The 20564-nt window shown below is 39.7% G+C and overlaps 1 protein-coding gene and 1 long non-coding RNA gene across 2 annotated transcripts in view; one reads left to right on the forward strand and one right to left on the reverse strand.

The window, feature by feature from the left end:
- Nucleotides 1–20564, reverse strand: part of LOC138964295 (glutathione S-transferase Mu 2-like) — a 40374-nt gene that overhangs the window by 12501 nt on the left and 7309 nt on the right. Inside the window, exons 2-6 of the mRNA XM_070336212.1 lie at nucleotides 17621–17696; nucleotides 16132–16196; nucleotides 13864–13945; nucleotides 5094–5194; nucleotides 4657–4746 (exon numbers count right to left, since the gene is read on the reverse strand). Coding sequence (XP_070192313.1) covers nucleotides 4657–4746; nucleotides 5094–5194; nucleotides 13864–13945; nucleotides 16132–16196; nucleotides 17621–17696 — 414 coding nt within the window. The remainder of the gene's footprint in view (nucleotides 1–4656; nucleotides 4747–5093; nucleotides 5195–13863; nucleotides 13946–16131; nucleotides 16197–17620; nucleotides 17697–20564) is intronic.
- The window catches only part of LOC138964297 (uncharacterized), a 300694-nt gene that overhangs the window by 12470 nt on the left and 267660 nt on the right, over nucleotides 1–20564 (forward strand). The gene's annotated exons all lie outside the window — the stretch shown is intronic.

Consider the following 20564-nt stretch of genomic DNA (forward strand, 5'->3'; position numbering starts at 1 on the left):
GGTGCCATCCTTCCGCCCCCTGGTGTGTTTGAAGATCCAGACCTGTACGCCAGGAAACGTTGGCGCTGTGTCCAGCGGATGGCAGACGAATTCTGGCTGCTATGGAAGAGCCAGTACCTTTCACTTTTGCAGAAACGTCGTGTCTGGCAACGTCCCCAGGCAAACGTACAGGTGGGAGATGTTGTTGTCTTGCATGACCAGAACTTGTGCAGATCAGAGTGGTGCATGGCTCGTGTAATCGAGGTGATGCCTGGATCTGATGGACTGGTCAGACGAGTGAAAGTGCATGTTGGAACAAAGGCTCTAGACAATCACGGCCGTCCCACTGGTGATAGTCGCATATTAGAGCGACCTATTCACAAAATGACCGTGTTAGTTGATCGTGAAAATCACGAAGACAAAGCTGTGTAAGCGAACTGAAAGAACATTGAACTTTGGAGTGTTTTTCCAATTTGACAGTTGTAGATTGTTGCGGTTTGTTTTTATATCAGATGATGTAACGGACATTTATGGTTTAAGTGGTGCGTTCTTTTTATGCCGTCGAGTAAATGACTAGTGGCATTTAGTTGAAACGAGATGTGTTGAAACACTGAACATGATTGAACCATAATATTGTGTAAATGTTTTGCAACACAATGATTTTGAGTTGTAAATTTGAAATGTCTAAATCTGCGTTATTCTTCTTTTGATATAAGGAATGTGTTTGTACAAAGGTTTTTTGAAGTAAATTATATTAATATAATTTCCGGTGGGAGTGTGCATGCCGATGTGGCATGCAGTCACCTACTTTTGTTGTAATTACGTTTGCTCAAGTCATTGCACGATGTAAAAAGAAGTAAACCGTGTTTTTATTGTAGCACCTTGTTGTGACCCGTTTTGTGGAGCGTTAATATTTTTACGTGAGATTCACGTGCTCTTTTCCGTGTTTTGATTTTGAGGTGAGCCCTGCGAATCTGCGTTGCAAGTTTTAGAATACGTGTGACTCACGTGTTTTTAGCTTTGTGATGTCAGCTAGTTCCTTGATGTTCTTTCTGTTAAATATACCGTTTTAAGTTTTGGGCATGCACGGAGTGCGTGATCGGTTACTGATTGGTTGTAAAATAGTAGTTTCACCCGATTCTGTCTTAGGAATGTTGTTGGTTGGTCAATCCGGTAACCTTTGACTTTTGAATAACTATTCCATGTTAGGTTTTTGTTTCCATAAATACCGCTGCTTGACTCCTGTCTCGTCAGTCGATCTGAGGGTTTTAGGAAGCGTTTGGTTTTGATGTAAACGTATGAAGGTTATCAAGTGAACCAACGGAGTGTTTCTTATGTTTTAACGTCAACGTAATGTTCTTGGAGACAGTTGTTTCTCAAGTGTGAATCGTTTTGTGCCCTTCGTTTGTGAGGCAACACGTTTTTGGTACTGCTGGTCAACCCACACAGCGCATAAGGTAATTTTGTTGTTACTTGTTTGTGTTGTGTTTTGGTCGCCATTTTGTAATTACTTTGTGAGTTGTTTATGTATAACGTGAGTTGAAAGTCTGACTTGTTGTAGTGTTTCTTTATTGTGTGTTCAACTGTTCTAGTGTTGTGAACGTACAGCAATGTTTTGTAGACGCTAGAAAGTCGCTAATGTTTATAATGATAACTTGTGTTTTCTGTGGTTAACGAAGTTCGAAGTGAAACGTTTTCTCCGACTTTTCAGCCTTACGTTAAAAGAATTTAGGTAAAAGAAGCTTGCGGTCTGTGGTGATCGTTTGTAAACGGGCTTATTTCTTGTAACGTTATTGAGGGAAAGTGGATGAGTAAATATCTTGTTTGTGACTTTGATTAACGCAGGAACGTTGTCGTTAGACTTTTTTGGTATGACAGTTTGCTTTGTATTCCTGGCCTGATGAGTCAACGTTTTTGTATTTTTCTGAAAGTAGCCATTTTGGTTTTAAACGTATGTATGCTAAGTTTCTTGAGTATTCTTAGTGCTTATGGTATTGTTGAACGTACGGAACGTAATTCTTTATTGTTGTTGAACGTACAGAACGTAACTCTTTATTGTTGTTGAAGGACTAACCAACGAGTGTTTGGTAATTGTAACTTTCGTGTCTGTTTGTCTTCGCCTGTCTTGTGATTGTTTATTTTTCTTGTTTTTACTTCTCGTGTCTTGTTAATGCATTTGATACTTTTGCCATGTCTAATAATTTGTTTTCTTTTCTCTTTTTCTTTCTGTTCATAAGTTTTTTACCGCATTACGTGGTACTGTAACTATATATCTATACATTACTGATCCCTAGTGTCAGATGAAAAATAATAAACCAGTACTTTTGCGCGTTATCGCTTGTAACCTGTGTTTGTCATTTCGTATGAACAATATGTAGTACCAGCCTCGCTCACGAAGGCGCGCACACACACCATGGAGGAAAAATCCCACCATAAATCATACATAAATGATTATCTTTATTGTTTTTCTTCTTGTGAATAAACACAAGAAAGAAATGGGCTGAACAAACAAATACACGAATCACCGAGCCTTATATAAGCCTCAGTCACTGTGACAGACCTGTTTACCCCTAAAACATTGCATGTGTATTTTCTGGGAGCAAAATGAGGCAAATGTGTAGTTTTGTAATTGAATGTGTAGAATTTCTCGTCGACCTATCACAACAACAAGAACAATGATTGCTACTTTTTACCACATGTATTGATTGACCGACGGAAAAATGGGAATTGCAGACAGTGCAATGAGCATGATGTTTTCCTTTCCGCGAAGACAAGGCATGGGTAGTCCTGATGATATTTTGGCAGAAAGACTTGGTTCGGCGCATTGCTCGTCTTTTTCTTTTTGGTCGGTGGCCTTTCGGAGTCATTTTCTTCACAGTTCTCATCTTCACTTTCGTGTGCTCTGCGTTCAGCCATTGTGTCGAAACGCCCGCATGGTTTGGCAGTAACGCTTTCAGTTGTGCCCGGCATTTGTTTGGAGAAGCCTATTCGGCATTAACAAGCTACAACGCAACGCCCGTAGGCGCTTTACGCGCTGCACGCAGCAAACGACTGCTGGCCGAAAACATGGATTGGAAAATGGATCGGTCAAGGGAGATGAAGAAAATTACGGATTGCGATATGCGTAGCCGAAACAATACCGTTTGCGTGCAGGGACGGGGCGGTGTGAGAGCACAACGGGACAAGGAACAGGTGTAAAGACGAATTTTTTTTTTATATTTTTTTTTTTTATAAATACTGTTTGCGTAGAAAACGACAGACTTGCGTAGTTGCGTAGTATATTATTCAAATTCGTAGTTTACTACGCTCAATGTGTAGTGTAAACAGGTCTGCTGTGAGGACATTTGGGTAATAAACCACCAGTACGTGCAAGTACATCCTAAAAAGGGAAATGAATAATAGTCATCTATAAATGATTATTCTCAATTGAGAATCAAAATAATGAGGATATGGGTTTGAATAGTTGTCCCCTGACGAGGCTACCTTTCAGTTTCCCCAGGACACCTCTCTAAAACCACAAAGAAGCTATCCTAGCAATTTGAAACTGTAAATATTGCCGACAAGTACTACAATTGGGAGAGGTACTTAGGGATCTCTGGGCTGCCTACTGCATTTGCCGGGTTTGGCAGACCCTTGATTTTTACCCCCTATGCCACACAACGTGTCATTTTCACTTTTGTTGAGTCGCCACCCAACGCTCAAGCACTGTCAGAGATCGTGCAAGGCATCCAACATGGCGGCGGATGACCAATTCCAGAGAGTTACGACCCGTGATTCTCATACCGCGCGCGCCGAGTAGAAATGCTGTTGATAACTTGAGTTTCTGCAATGGGCCTATACAAGTTCTCAGAAGCATGAAGAGTGTCACCGTCAGGGCAAGTGTCAGCAATTCTTTTTACGTCATCACTTGCCATTGTCTTCGTTCATCTTTTGTTTTCCTTGAGAAAGTATTTTTTAATACGCAAATTTGGACTTTCATTTTGCTGTGTTGGAGTTGTGTTTTGTTCCATCATATTCAGTTATTGCAATGCAAACAATACAATCGCTAGGCATCCACATACTGACACTGTGCTTTATCATGAAAACATTTATTTTTTGGGCTGTTGAAATATGGTATAGGCCAGTAATGGTACTAGGCTACCGAGTCAGAGTCAAGAAGAAGAAGACTGAAGAAGAAGAATGTGTATGGCTTCATTACGACGGAGGACCGGCGCCCAAATATTAATAAAGAAAGCTTACCTCGGTTGCAAAAACAACGGAGGTTGTTGTCTGACGTGCTTCCAAGAGCACTCTGTGCTTCTAGCTTTCAATGTGACGAACCAACAGTTTTTTTCCACCAAGTCCGTATTTCACCACGCAGTGGCCGTTGTCGCACCACGTGCACACGGCCTGACCGGGGATGGATATCTTGGCGATACTGTCGCCAATGAGCTGGCGCGTCTACCTTTCTTGTTGATAGTGACAGTCACTTCTTCTGACATGACAGCCAGTTGGCTTTCCACTTGTTTTTCACACTTTGGTCGTGGATCGTAAGTTAAGCCTAGAATGAAGAGCCCCGGTTTCTTTTAGGCTTGTGGGCAGTTGTTCAGCATAATGATGTTTAATCCTAATCCACAAAGCCAGCATTGGACACACAACCATAATAACAACACTAAGTAAAATTGTATGTGTACTTACATTTTCTCCGCCAAACCATGTCTTGTTTGACAGCCACTTTTCGTAGCCAGCAAGGATGTCTTTATACTCATACTCCTTGATCATCTTTTCCTGCAAATGTTAACAGCTGGAATGTCATGATCAAAAGAGGAAAACAATTGTCAGTACTATTGAACCCGTAACATCAAGTTATCTTCACTATATGCCTACAGGTGAGATAATTAACCATCGTCAGTCAGCTTGACTTTATTCAGTACAATTATGACAAACACTGTCATTACTGTCAAAGCACCCCCATTGTCCCCCCACATTTTGCACTTTAGCGCATACAGACATAAATCACAGATAGTAAAACAAACCAAACTAGCCTGGTAATGTTTTCCTATTTAGACGATGCAGTTTAGACCTATTTCCATAGAACAACAGACTCAGTGACGGAAAAATCTGTGCCTACTTACATAGTTTGGATTGTACGCCATACCGACAACACCGTTTCTCAAGTCCATTGCATTATCCAACATCATGTCTACGTTGACACGCTCCTTCTCTGTCTTGCCCACTGGAACACACAACAACACATGCCAACTCAGTGTTGTTGCCAGCCTAAGAAGACAATAGGTCATTTGGACCTCCTTAAAAAAAACCAATAGGTCCAAATGTCCTGGCTTTAAAAAAAACAATAGGTCCAAATTGTACCGCCATACCTTTGATACATGCAATGCAAAACAACTTACAGTCCGGAGTTAAATCTATCTTTTTACGCAAAAATGACAATAAAGCCTATTTACCGGAAACAGCGAAACTATTAGATTATATGTGTTTGCAATTTTGTGCAAGTTTGTTTGCACCTTTGTTGCAATTGGTTTTTTTTACAACTTAGTTGCAACTTTTAGCAACTTTTTTGGGGGCAACATTTTCAGGCTATTCCCGTTTTTCTCGATCCTTCTTATTGTGAACCTGTTTCAAGTCCTTTGGCATTGCTTTGATGTCGCTTCCTAGTTTTAATTGTTCATAAACTTTGCGAGGAGAAAGAGCCTGACATTCCTGGCCTACCCTTTCCAATACAGTGCCCGGTGTGCGAATGTAGGGATCCTGCCTGATCTTCGCATTACCATGCCTTAGTACTATATTGATGAACTTTCCGCTGTTTTCGCCGTTTTCGGTAAACAGGTACACCGGCTGGATCGGGTATTTCCGTAAACGCAGCCTCGAGTGTCAATGACGACAACCACGGACTCGGCACCGAGTGCATTTTCACTCGTAGCGAACATGAGCATTTCGATCGGGGTTTGTTTTCCGACTTTGCAACTCCCATTCCATTCATTGCAGACCTTGTCCGCCTTGTACGAATATGTATCGGTCAGTTGACCACCAAAACGTAAAAACTATCGCTCCATCGACCGGACAAGGCTAGGTCCAATGCGTCAAATCAGAAAGGAATGCGTCAGAGACCGAAGACCGAGGCCTGGCAACAACACTGAACTCAAAATCAATATAGTGGAACCCCCTTTTTTAGATCCCCCAATTTAGGACTCCCTCTCTTTTAAGACCCTGTTTTCTGAGACTTTCTGTTCATAACCTCTGTAAACTTACCCCATTTTAAGACCTGATTTTCTTAGATTATTGGAGGTCTTAAAAGGGGGGTTCCACTGTACCAATTCACTTCCGGCTGTATGTGAACCATATGTGAGAAAAAAAAAGTCATTCAAAACTGTCGAAGATCTTTTATCCACAAGCAGATCTTGAGGACCACGCTGAGAATTTTTCTCACAATTTTTTGTTATACAGAAAAGGTTACATTCATGTATTGGTAGACACACAGTATGGGAAAGGCAATTCAGAACATTGTGACATTAACAAAACCACCTTATGTATACAATGGCAGAAAAAGTGTTTTTAGGTATACAAAAGCAGGAAAGTGTGTGCAGTTACTCTTGTATCAGATCTGTGTACGCAGCCCACTTATGAATGTATTTGTCATAACTCATTGTAATCTGATGTACTTGTTTGTCTATTTTGTGTACATATGCAAGTTCTCTGAAGTACATGTTGAGAGTTGGTTGGACTTTAGCAAGTCTACACTTATAAACAAAAAACTTGGCAATTAATAATATGTGTGAACAGCTCAGATCATGGGTCAATAAAGTGTTACACAGATGGTCAAAATTAAAGTACAAGATATTGCACTGGAAGTGGAACTACACTGTTGCTTAGTGTCTGTATGAAGCTACAGGGTGACACGAAAAAAACAGATCCCACCAAAAGTTTAATATTTTCTGAAATAATCAGCCGATTCTTTTATTTTTTCAGGTGAGCCAAGCTGAAATGATGTTCTAACAGCCCACCAAGTTTGAGCTTCAAGATGTCATGGACAACGGAGCATAAGACATTTATAGTCGAGGCCTATTTTCGCCGGCGAACAGATTTGCTCGGGCTGCGCACAACAGACTCTCTGACTGAATCAATATTCCTCGGTGTCCTTGCTGATTTAGGTCGACCAGAGTGGGATCCCCTGTTAGGGTTTTTACTATTGAGGTTATTGACAGTCCCATGGTCTCTGAACTTATCCCTAAATCAGCAAGGACACCGAGGAATATTGATTCAGTCAGAGAGTCTGTTGTGCGCAGCCCGAGCAAATCTGTTCGCCGGCGAAAATAGGCCTCGACTATAAATGTCTTATGCTCCGTTGTCCATGACATCTTGAAGCTCAAACTTGGTGGGCTGTTAGAACATCATTTCAGCTTGGCTCACCTGAAAAAATAAAAGAATCGGCTGATTATTTCAGAAAATATTAAACTTTTGGTGGGATCTGTTTTTTTCGTGTCACCCTGTACAAGGTGAAAATAGAAAAAGAAAAACACGATTCTTGACTTTCATGGGCTTTTTCTGCTCGTAAGCACACATTCTTCTACTCATCACAGCATGCCCCATTATTGAGTTTAAAACACAAATTAAATTTGTTTTGAATAAAACTCACAATTTTACAATAAGAATTTAGAGACCTGAATCAATTAGGTATATCCTACTTAGTTTGACTTTTGCAAAACTAAGTAATTACACATTTAATTGAATCAGTCAGACAGACGGAGACATAGAGAGACAGACAGAGGGCAAACAGAAATCTGAGAAAGAAACCCCTTTAAAAATGTTACCATGTTTGAAATGAAACATCGCAAGGTGAAGCCTTTCAGTATGACGTCATGAGCGTGTTCCACACTTGAAATGACGTGTTTTTATCATGTTGTCAGCTGCACGGAGCTTGGAAGTATAATTTCCATTCAACGATCCGAGTTTGTTAAGTTTTAGCCTATTTTCAACGTCAAACACCATGAAACTATATATTTTGAATCAGAAAATGGTAAGGAATAGATAGAAGTTGTTTTTAAGTGTCTTTTTTCATAAATAAAGATAGTGGTTATTTATCGGTTTTCTTCATTTTTAAGCATAATTATCAATACAAAACAACAAAACTATATAGTTTTAGATACAGGACACAATAGCGAATACACCAATATAAATTTTTTGTTTCAAATATTAGTTTTTAAAAATTTGAAAAAATGACATATTTCGAACAAACATTTCAATAACAAAACTTTAAGTGACCAAACTGAAATGCAATCCCATAATCCGGCCTAGATCTGAGATTGTGTGATAAGAAATTCGATCAAATTGATGAAAAACTGTAACTGTGAAAGTGCTGCCTCGACCTTTTGGCAAACGGTAAAATATGACGTCATCAAACTGTATTATCAATAAACGGAAAAAGCTTCTATGAGAAAATCCAGTCAAAAATATCCATATCAAATTTCATAAAGATCCACTCCGTAGTTTTTGAGATATGATCTGCAGTGTGAAAAAACGCCCATAACGCCCAAACGCAAACCCATTTGTCATGATTTGGTCGTGTTCTGCTGATACTATAATGTTTTTCTTTCCTAAAACACACTATAATAGTAGCCCTTCCCAATGTCTATGCTAAAACTGACTTGTCTGTGTTGTCAATGATTTTGCTACAGTGTGAGAACACAATCTCACGCCCATAACGCTGTGACACAAAAACTCATTTGGTCGTGTTCTGCCGATACTGTAATGTTTTTCTTTCTTAAAACACACTATAATAGTAGCCCTTCCCAAATGCAATGCTAAAAATGACTGGTCTGTGTTGTCAATGATTTTCTGCGAGAATGCGATCTATCTGTTTGTCGCAAAGACCGTGTGACACGAAAGTTATGAGCGGAAGACAAATCTGCTGAGTGCAATTACGTTTCAGAAGATAGTTGGTTAAAACAGTTTATCACTCAGACACGCAAAGGAACACTATAACTTTATTATTCAGGCCATATTTGCTTTCCTTTGTCATGTATGAAAGTACTGGCCTTGGTTGAAGAAAGTGACCTGTCGCTGTGCAACAAATTTGTCGCCATTTTCCGCCGTGTTTTGTAAATAAAACGTGTTTACTACCCACACATACAAAACGATGCTGTTGGTTATTTCTATTTTCTTATTGTTTGATTCATGCTTAGCAGTTTAGTATGCTTTGTTTTCTTCTCAATTCAATGGATGGCTATAAAATAAGCATTTAAATGTGAAGGTGTTAAAATTACCCATGATCTGAGCTGTTCACATGTATGAAAAACCTTCATCGACTTGTCTTATTGTCATTGCCAAACAGTACAAGAGTAGCGTTCAAAGCAAGTCGGGTACAATTTACACATTTCTCTCTTAGGCAATTGACAAACGCATTCCAAAAAGTCTGCACGCACTCACATTCCCAGAGATAATTAAATATTGTGTCTCTTTCGTTTACAAACATTACACTCATCACTAGCAGTCACACCCAACGCTGAGATTTTTAGTTACAGTCAAACCTGTCAATAAGAGCCAAAAGACAGACCAAACGTGGTGGTTATAGACATGTGGTTGCTATGGAAAGATGAATTGTACAGAAATAAAGCTCGGTGGTGATCCTTTGGGGCGGACAATGTAGACAGGTGGTCGGTACGTTTGAAGTTGAATGCAAAGTCCAACGAAAAGAGACAATCATTGCATGGGTGGGAGCCCAAAATGTTGCCAGGACTGAACAGTTTGGAAGGCCGGGGTCCAGGGGCCGCTAAGGCTCCGGCGGGGTGCAGGGGCAGCGCCCTTGCTGGGGGGTCTAGGGGGGCAGCGCCCCCCAGCCGAAAATGATTTTTAGCATTTTAGGTGGCCTCTCCCGACTTGTAAATTTTAGAACAAACAAGCTTTTTGGAGATGCATAATATATACATCTTGTAAACTTGAAGGTTTTTGTAACTGACCAGCTGAAAATTAATTTTAGCATTTCATGAGGGGGCTATTCCTCTGCTGGCTTTAAAACTGATAACAGCAAACAACAAGAAGGGCAAAGCCCATACGACTCACATGCTTGACCTTGACATGACCTTGACCTTCAGGGTCAAGGTCAAATAACTAAACCTAGCAATGACATCATACACTAAGGCCAAAAAAAAAAAATAGGTGTGGTTAAGGTAACATAGCCAAAAAAAATAGGGTAGGAAGGTAGGCAATCACTTTTTTTTTTAATAATTGTTTTTTCTAATGTGTACAAATTAAACCTACTTGACAGGGAAATAAGTGTGCGACTCGAGCGCTTTCGCTTTCATTGCGTTTTCTGCACTCGGTTGGTTTTTTTTTCTTTTTTTGTGGACAAATTATGTAAAAAAAAGTTATAGGGTCGGCCCCTAAAAATAGGGTAGGTCGGGTTACCGTAACCACACCTATTTTTTTTTTTAGGCCTAAGAACTGCTTTACACATTTTTCCTACCAAAATACATGTGACCTTGACCCAAGGTCAAAGTCATCCAAGGTCATGCAACACAAAGCTGTTAATTCAAGACATAGGAAGTACAATGGTGCTTATTGGCTCTTTCTACCATGAGATATGGTCACTTTTAGTGGTTCACTACCTTATTTTGGTCACATTTCATAAGGGTCAAAGTGACCTTGATCATATGTGACCAAATGTGTCTCATGATGAAAGCATAACATGTGCCCCACATAATTTTTAAGTTTGAAACAGTTATCTTCCATAGTTCAGGGTCAAGGTCACTTCAAAATATGTATACAATCCAACTTTGAAGAGCTCCTGTGACCTTGACCTTGAAGCAAGGTAAACCAAACTGGTATCAAAAGATGGGGCTTACTTTGCCCTATATATCATATATAGGTGAGGTATTGAATCTCAAAAACTTCAGAGAAAATGGGAAAAATGTGAAAAATAGCTGTTTTTTAGGCAACATTTATGGCCCCTGCGACCTTGACGCAAGGTCAAGATGCTATGTATGTTTTTTTGGGCCTTATCATACACCATCTTGCCAAATTTGGGACTGATAGACTGAATAGTGTCCAAGAAATATCCAATGTTAAAGTTTTCCGGACGGACGGACGGGGGGGACGGACGGACGGACGACTCGGGTGAGTACATAGACTCACTTTTGCTTCGCATGTGAGTCAAAAACAACAACAAATGGGGGAGGGAAGGGGGTAGGAGGAGAGAATGCACAAAATCAAAAACCTCTATACTTGAAGATGTTTGGTTGTATCACTCTTGCTAGGAGGTCTACAAAAACAAGTGGTAAACACATTTCAAGAAGGGCCTTTACAAGCTCCTATAAGCTTAAACAAAATCTTAAAATTGGAGATGCACAAAAGTAAAAAATCTTGTAACCTTGAAGGTTTTTGTAACTATAACCAGCTGAAAGTGAATTTTTAGCAATGCAAGAGTTGCTATTTAAGCCTCTCCTGGCTTTAAAACTGAAAACAGTACACTTTTTTTTTTTTGGGGGGGGGGAGGGGGGATGAATGCACAAAATCAAAAACCTCTATACTTGACACGTTTTTATGCACGAAACAAACGGCTGTGGTTCACAAGAACTCTAGCGATGGCTTTTGACTGTTGAGAGGAACGGCGATATGCACTAAACCGTCGTCTGCTACGACCCTTGCGTGACCCTGCTTCCGGGCTTTTCTTTTTTCAAACTTTCACAACTTCGAATTGTACTGATCGTGTCTTGATGAAAAAAGAATTCTTTTATGATTAAAGAATGTTTGTATAACAAGCTGTCAATTTATTATTTAGATTTTAAAAGTTAGGTCTAGCGCAAAAACGCACCACGGTCCAAAAACATTCTGATAATCATCGATCCACGGCTATCGCCAGTTTACATCGATAGAATGAGACCCGAAGGGAAGCAACTCATTTTTGACCTGAGTTCAGGATGGGTCCAACAAGTGTTCGAGACAAATCTGCAAAATTAATTCTTTAAAAATTGCTCGCTCTTTACGTAGGGCACCTAGGATGTTTCCGTTTGGTGAGCGTTCAAATGGAAGGGTGTTTGTACTGTGTGTAAAAGCCTGACAGTATCTGTGATGGTTTACGGGAGACTTACTGTCCGGGAATATTCATAACAGTCGTCCAGCACCAAAACGAGGCGCCATTGTTGTTGAAGACCAAGTCCACGAAAATAAATTCTTTGAAAATTTCTCACGCTCAACAGAAAGCAGCCAGGATGTTCCCGTTCGGTGAGCGTTCAAATGGAAGTATGTTTGTACTGTATGTAGACGCTCGGGGAGCTCTGATGGTTCACGGGAGGCTTACTGTGCATTTAAGCGTGTTTCACTTGCAAACTTTCTAAAGGACTCAATGTATCAGAATGTAAATACCACTAGTTCACAGATTAGGAATACCATTTTTTTTCTACCACACCACTTAAGGTCTCTGAATCCCTGCAAGTGAGGTATATAAAGTTGTGGGTGAGCAGAACACCCCCGGGGACCCGGGTAGCTCAGGTGGTAGAGCACTGGACTTGTGATCAAAGGTCGCTGGTTCGAATCCGGGCCGGGACGGACACAGGTCAACCTTATGTGCAGACCCAGAGACGGTATCCATCTTCCACCCCCGTGTCACCACAGTGGCACGTAAAAGACCTCGGTCATTCTGCCATAAGTGCAGATGGCTGATACCACCTAAACACGCATACACTTGTGCATCTCATCTAAAGTCGGGTTAAAACCCGGGAACATGCCCCTAATGGCTTTGCCGTGAGGGCGTAAAACTTCATGCACACGATAAAGATCCAGGGTCACAGCAAAAGCCTCAGGCCTTGGAAACACGAATACATGCATGCAAAAATATGAAGCCCGGGTGTCCGTTCGGCCAACAGCCAATAAAGTAACCATTTCAGCACTGACCCAACCCGGTCCCTAGCCCATTTCAGTTCTCCTCTAGCAGCCGGCAGCCAGCTGTCATGAAAATTAGTAATTATATTAATGCGTGAAAATTACTAATTTTTAGTTTTGGCACAAGTAAGCCGTCAGGAAGCGAGCCAAAACTGAAAATTAGACATTAACACTTGAAAATTAGTTATTAACACTTGAAAATTAGTTATTAACACGTGAAAATTAGTAATTAACACGTGAAAATTAGTAATTTTCACGTCATAATTGTAATTTTCTTGTGAAAATTAGTAACTTTCACGGGTTAATTACTAATTTTTAGTTTTGGCGCTAGTAAGCCCTCATAACATTTGCCAGGATGACATGACATAGCTGCTCCCTACATGTTCCTCAATTTGGTCAATTTGGTAATGGTGAAAGGTAGTTGACCTTCTGTACACAGAACGGATTAACAAAAAAAAGGTAAAAAGAGAAATTCAAGTTTTACGCCCTCACGGCAAAGCCATTAGGGGCATGTTCCTGGGTTTTAACCCGACTTTAGACGAGATACACAGGTGTATGCAGGTTTAGGTGGTATCAGTCATCTGCACTTATGGCAGAATGACCGAGGTCTTTTACGTGCCTCTGTGGTGACACGGGGGAGGGAGATGGATACCATCTCTGGGTCTGCATATAAGGTTGACCTGTGTCCATCCCGGCCCGGATTCGAACCAGCGACCTTTCGATCACAAGTCCAGTGCTTTACCACCCGAGCTACCCGTGCCCCTCTAAGGTTAAAAAAAAAAAAAAAAAAAAAAAAAAACCAAATTTTTCCTGAGACTGTAGTATTTCCACATTGTGTTTCAGACACCTCTAAGTAATGACTAAATAGGCAAATTTGACTGTAAAAAGGAAAAAGAAGACCCTGATCTCCAATATGTGAGGGCATGCAGTCTAAGAATGAATTTTTATGTTTGCAGGACACTCAGATTTCTAACAATAAGTAATCAGAATTTTAATTAATGCAATACTTACAGAGGTCATGCTTCCTTGCGATGTGACGAAGAATGGCGTTGCTCTGTGTGATTTTGATGTCACCATCAATGTAGTATGGCAACTGTAAAAGAAAAGAAAAACGGGTTTAAAACATTATTATTCTCAATCGTCTTTCCTGAACAATGCAATAAGAAAAATTAAACAAAATTACTCCAAGCTTTAAACAACTAAAGCATTTCCAAAGATGAAATCTGCACCTAAAATGCAAACAAGTTATACTGTACAGAAAATTACCGCTCCTCCATTTGTGATCTTACCACTTTCATCAATACTAGTCCATAAATATTAAGACGAGCTGAAAAAAAAAAGTAGACAAACAGTTACATTAAAACACGTCCTTGTCGACTAAAATTATTCCGTGCACAATAAAAGGGCGAGGGTTTTGAGGTCTGGTGAGGTACTGGCTGATTCACACACTAAACTTTGCTCCTGAGAAGAGGAGGCAGGTTTCATGGTATTAGGCCATTTTGATAGTCTCAGATTTGCTTAGTCTTTTAAATCCATATCTGTGAGAATCTGCTGTATTTGTTGTATTAACATGCAAACTAGTTGTTGTTTAAATACTTTTTTGAAAATAAAAGTTGAAATTTTTGATAATGTGTTTATTTATGCGCGTGTGAATGGTGGCGATCGTCAAAATACGGACGGATGAATTTACTTTTGCCACAGCATCACTAAACAAAGAACTAAATTCCAACACATACATGCACAAGTATCAATGCTGTGGTGGTTGAGAGTGCCAGAACACATTGAAATGATTGTTTTTCAACAACAATCGATATCCATAACACAAATTCTAACTTATACTAGCTCCGCAAAAAATTTTTATGGGGATTCGGATCTGTCCGTCCGCATAGCGATATCAAGAGCATCGAAACTAATTGTGATTTCACAGGACAAAAACACAAGTTTACCTAATTTTGTATACTGTAAATACAAGTTTGTGCACCCTTGAAGTGAGTTATAATGTTGCCGAGGTCAATTTGCCCTTGATCGACGCACGGTGACCCGAGTTTCAAAGTTGCGATCCAGTCCGTCTAAACAATGTAACGATCGCCACTTTTTTCTTTTCATTCAAAAACTAACCGTTTGGGGAGGAAGTGACCTCACGTTGTTTTACGTTGACGCTCGCGCTCGACAGAAAAAGACCGCAACAGTTTTTCAGTTAAAAAAATCGCAAAGTAATTACATTTTCTGAGGTTTTCTAGTGTCCGTCTAGTAACAATCGCCACTCTAGCGATCGCCACTGAGTGTTGAAGTCACATTTAACTCCATTTTCGACTGTTTTAAGAAACTATTTTGACGCTCAATCGTCACGTTTCAGTGTCGAAACACGTACTGTGCATTTGCAATCAGCCGGTGTGTCCAAACTGAAATGCGAGTGATGCCTCGATTTGTGGCGATCGCTCACGTGGTTGACGGACAGAAATACCTTCTTAGGGGGTAGGGGAACAGTTACTCCTCCATACAATAATGGTGTTTACAAATGATTGCAAACTTGTCTCTTTATAAACTGTTCAGACATGTCTTCTCTTCAATAATTTTCAGTTTTGCTCGGTTTGTTAATCAGGAGCACCCTGCAGTAAATGTTTCATCTGTGACAATGCTCGAAATGTTGACGTAATTCCAATGCCCATATCCTTCTCTTGTTACCTCATCTAGCCAAAACCATTGAAGATAGAAAGACATTTATTGAACAAACTAGATGCACAACACCAGTCTTAACACGTTTTGTTCTTACATGTATATGAAAATATTGATGGCCATGGAATGGTTTGAAAAAACACACGGTTTTTTCCTTCAAAACGGTCTAGGTCTGCCGGAAGTCGTATTTTTTCAAACCATTCATTTGAAGATCAATATTTTGATATACATACAAGAACAAAACTTGTTAAGAATGATGTGTTGCATATTTTTTGTTCAATAAATGTCTTTCTATCTTCAACGGTTTTGGCTATATGAGCTATATGCATGCATAGGATGACCGTATTGCTTTTTAGCGTTTTCAGGGTATGCCGCTTTGCGCCTGGTTTTTAGATATAAATAAGGACCAGGACTATAAAAAAAATTACTGTTTTTAGTTGTAACAAACTCACTTTGTTGGAAAAACATGTCCTTTGAATTGTGTGCCAACATTTATTTTGTAGAATTTGAGTGTGTAAATAGTAAATTGCTGAACACAATACTGTGAAACCTGCCAGGAGTATTTTGCTTGCGTGTTCATGCAGATTTCTGTACAGTACTCACATTTGGGAAATCCAGTCCAAGTGTGGGTTTCACCTTCAACCAAGTGTCTCTGCTGAAATCAGGACCTGAAATGAACAAGCCAAAGAATACTTAATATCTTGCTGCACTGCGATTTATTAATCTGTAATTTAAATCAATCTACTGTATTTAGATTCACCCAAAACAATCAAGAGCCAATATAATCTGCTGTATTTAGATTCACCCAAAACAATCAAGAGCCAATATAATCTGCTGTATTTAGATTCAACCAAAACAATCAAGAGCCAATATAATCTGCTGTATTTAGATTCACCCAAAACAATCAAGAGCCAATATAATCTGCTGTATTTAGATTCACCCAAAACAATCAAGAGCCAATATAATCTGCTGTATTTAGACTCACCCAAAACAATCAAGAGCCAATATAATCTGCTGTATTTAGATTCAACCAAAACAATCAAGAGCCAATATAATCTGCTGTATTTAGATTCAACCAAAACAATCAAGAGCCAATATAATCTGCTGTATTTAGATTCACCCAAAACAATCAAGAGCCAATATAATCTGCTGTATTTAGATTCAACCAAAACAATCAAGAGCCAATATAATCTGCTGTATTTAGATTCACCCAAAACAATCAAGAGCCAATATAATCTGCTGTATTTAGACTCACCCAAAACAATCAAGAGCCAATATAATCTGCTGTATTTAGACTCACCCAAAACAATCAAGAGCCAATATAATCTGCTGTATTTAGATTCAACCAAAACAATCAAGAGCCAATATAATCTGCTGTATTTAGATTCAACCAAAACAATCAAGAGCCAATATAATCTGCTGTATTTAGATTCAACCAAAACAATCAAGAGCCAATATAATCTGCTGTATTTAGATTCAACCAAAACAATCAAGAGCCAATATAATCTGCTGTATTTAGACTCACCCAAAACAATCAAGAGCCAATATAATCTGCTGTATTTAGATTCACACAAGACAATCTTGTTGCCACTGACAGATCTAATTTCTATAATCTAGTGGCAAGGTGCATCACATGTTATGCACTACACGACCGCTTTATCAGCAAGATCGGCAGCCACTAGCAAGTTCTTCTAGAAACTGACTTTGTAGATTCAAGTTTTAACTATGAACAAATGCAGCTTAGCTGATCAAGTTTTGTGTATTATTTTTGTTTGCTAAGGCAAAACGAAAAAAAGTAGTCTGTTTACGGTAACATAGGCAAAAAAAATAGGGTCGGTAGGTCGGGATTCCCCCCCCCCCCCCCCCAAAAAAAAACCAACAACATATTTTTAAGTTATTTTGCCAAAAAAACAAACTTTAAAAAAAAAAAAAATTTTGTTCTCAAAAAAAAAGTCTAGGGTCGCGCGGGGATACCGTAAACAGACTTTTTTTTGTGTGGGCCTAATCTATTTTAATTGATAATACTAGTTAGTACATGTATCACCAGAATATTCAGATTAATTCATTAATTAATTTCATAGTTTTTCCTTACCTTCTCCCATTTCATACTGTACATCCTCAAACTTTTCACCAACATAGTTGAGCAAAAGACGCATCGGCTGTGCCAGCTGAAATGAAGAAGATTACATTGAAAATAGGTTTGACAAAAAAGGACTGAAAATACATATACTACTCTTTGTTTGTGTCGGACAGAAAAGTATGGAGATGCATACAACTACACATATTTACTTATTTAAAGAGATAATATGTGAGGAAAAAGGCCCTCAAATCGCTTCTAAAGTTACACAGGGATGTTGCTACAAATCCATACCTATAGGACAAATGTCCTGAGTTCTTCAGCATCAATAGGACATTTGACCGCTTTCAGAAAGTCTAATAGGACATTATGAATTTGCGCCAAACAGCTTATAACACATTCCATGGAATTGTTCCAAAGTCATGTGCCCACACACACACGCACACACACACACACACACACGCGCTGTAGAACACACACATAATATAGTAAATACATCAACACAGTGTGTGTATAATGTTGTATTTGTTTAGTTTCAAAGAAACCACAACAAAGAAACCAACATGAACAACTTCAGAGCTCTTACTTTGATTACAAACTGCATGATTTGGATAAAAGTTGAAAAACAAAATGATCGGTTTGATCTAATGCTGATCTTTTGCAGGCTTTAGGTTTTTTTTCAGCGGCATAATTCAGTGCTTCGTCTCGTATCGAAAACAAAAGCAGACGACAAATTTAGTCAGTTGGAGTTGTCTCCCGTACTCCTGCAGCATGCACTGATCTAAAAATAATCCACTATAATAGACGGTTATATATATACCCAAACGGCGCATACCGCAAACGGTTCGGGAATTCCAGACAAAAGAAAAGATCCGCACTGGCAACTCCAGTGTCAGCTGAACACGAGAGCGTTCGGTCTTTTAGAAGATTTGTATCTTGAAATGAAAATTAACGAATATCGCAATGTCCGAAGGAATGGAGTACATATCGGACAATGACCACGCTCAGGCTAAAACGATAGGACATCTGACCGACATGCGGCAATGTGAATCGGACATTTGGGGATTTTCATCGATAAATGTCCGATGTCCGACGCCTAACGACATCCCTGGTTACACGTACCATAAGAGTATGCATTACAAATAATTAATGCTATCGTGCAGGAGGACTGCCTTCACTTTGCAAAAGGAAGTGTTTTAAAAGATAAATTAAATGTTGAAGTATAGGCAAAGAAAGCACACTGTGTGATCGTTAACTTGGCTTATTTACACTGAGCTACTGCCCTTGTTTGTGTAAGTGATGATCGTGACTAGAGGCTTGTCATAGATGGCACTGGCCCTCTTTCTGACACAGAGACAGGCGGCACTTCTTGACTACTCTTTGTTTCCAACACCAAAGAGAGGCAGCTCCCTGAAGCGCATTCACTCGCTTTGATTTAATTAATCACCATACTTGTGGTGCGTTTAAGCATATCATGCTGTGTATGTGCTAGATTATGGTACAGTGGATTCCCCAGATTCGTCAAATCCGCCAGAAACTTCCGTCCAAACGTTCCAGATCAATAGTATCCCTTTAACCTACTGTCACAATATTGATTAGCCTTCATTTGGCATATGATGGAATAACTAGTCCCTGCCGCTTTTCCGTGCCTCATCAACAGAACAAACTTCGCAGATGATTGTTTGTTCTTTCTTTCTTTATTTGGTGTTTAACGTCATTTTCAACCATGAACTTGATGAAGGTTATATCGCGACGGGGAAAGGGGGGGAGATGGGATAGAGCCACTTGTTAATTGTTTCTTGTTCACAAAAGCACTAATCAAAAAATTGCTCCAGGGGCTTGCAACGTAGTACAATATATGACCTTACTGGGAGAATGCAAGTTTCCAGTACAAAGGACTTAACATTTCTTACATACTGCTTGACTAAAATCTTTACAAACATTGACTATATTCTATACAAGAAACACTTAACAAGGGTAAAAGGAGAAACAGAATCCGTTCGTCGCCTCTTACGACATGCTGGGGAGCATCGGGTAAATTCTTCCCCCTGATTCAAGTTTGTTTCCTCTCTCAGTTTACTTGGATGGACATGCAATGTTGAGGAACCTACAAAGTACAGGGAGATCTGCTACTTGTTACAATGGATTGATGTCCAAAAATAGACATTATTTGTGTGACAATATCTTTGTTTCTATAATTCTTTAGACTCTCCACAGTCCGCACTGTCAATTTCTTTTTGCCTCCGCCAGATCTTGTACTTTTAGGGGGCTGTTGGGGTCAACCGGATTTTAAATTATACCTCCCAAGGGGCAAGTTTGAATGATCTCATGCACATAACAAAAATGTATGAAATCAGAAACGAAAACAGCAATGATCAATGCATACAACGTCATCAGTTCTTGTGCATTTTTTGAGTTTGCTATGATGTTTTTCCGGAGAATACCTACTGCCAGAAGTCACAGTTAGTATGCTAAAAGTAAGCTTAAAACATGACAAGGTTAGCGCAGCGCGTCCCCGATCACAGCGCTCGTACGTGTTTGAGTTGACCTGAAAGTTGACCCAGTCAGGTCGCGACTGACTCGACACATAGACCTATATTAGATAGATAGGAAACTCCTTCACTCCGCCTGCGAGGATGGTCGCCTACCGCAGGTAAAGGTAACTGCGTATGCCACGAACTGTCCGCGGTAGTGTAATACTGTCCCTTGCAGAGCTCTTCTCTGCCGGAGATACAATTTAACAGATTCTGTTCGGCTTCCTGTTTACATTTTAGCGCTTGTTGTGGGATAAAGGATGTCGACAAAAGAGGATTTTCTGAAGTGGGACGACTTGCCACTGGAGTACATTTTTGGAGAATTTACGGAGGATGATGTAGAGTCGAGTGAAAGCGGTTCTGAACCTGAAAGTGACGAAATCGCAAGCGAAACGGTTCTTCCGCCTCCTGCAAAGCGTCAACGT

Source organism: Littorina saxatilis, linkage group LG4 (genome assembly GCF_037325665.1).
Source record: "Littorina saxatilis isolate snail1 linkage group LG4, US_GU_Lsax_2.0, whole genome shotgun sequence".
NCBI classification, from domain to species: Eukaryota; Metazoa; Mollusca; class Gastropoda; order Littorinimorpha; family Littorinidae; genus Littorina; species Littorina saxatilis.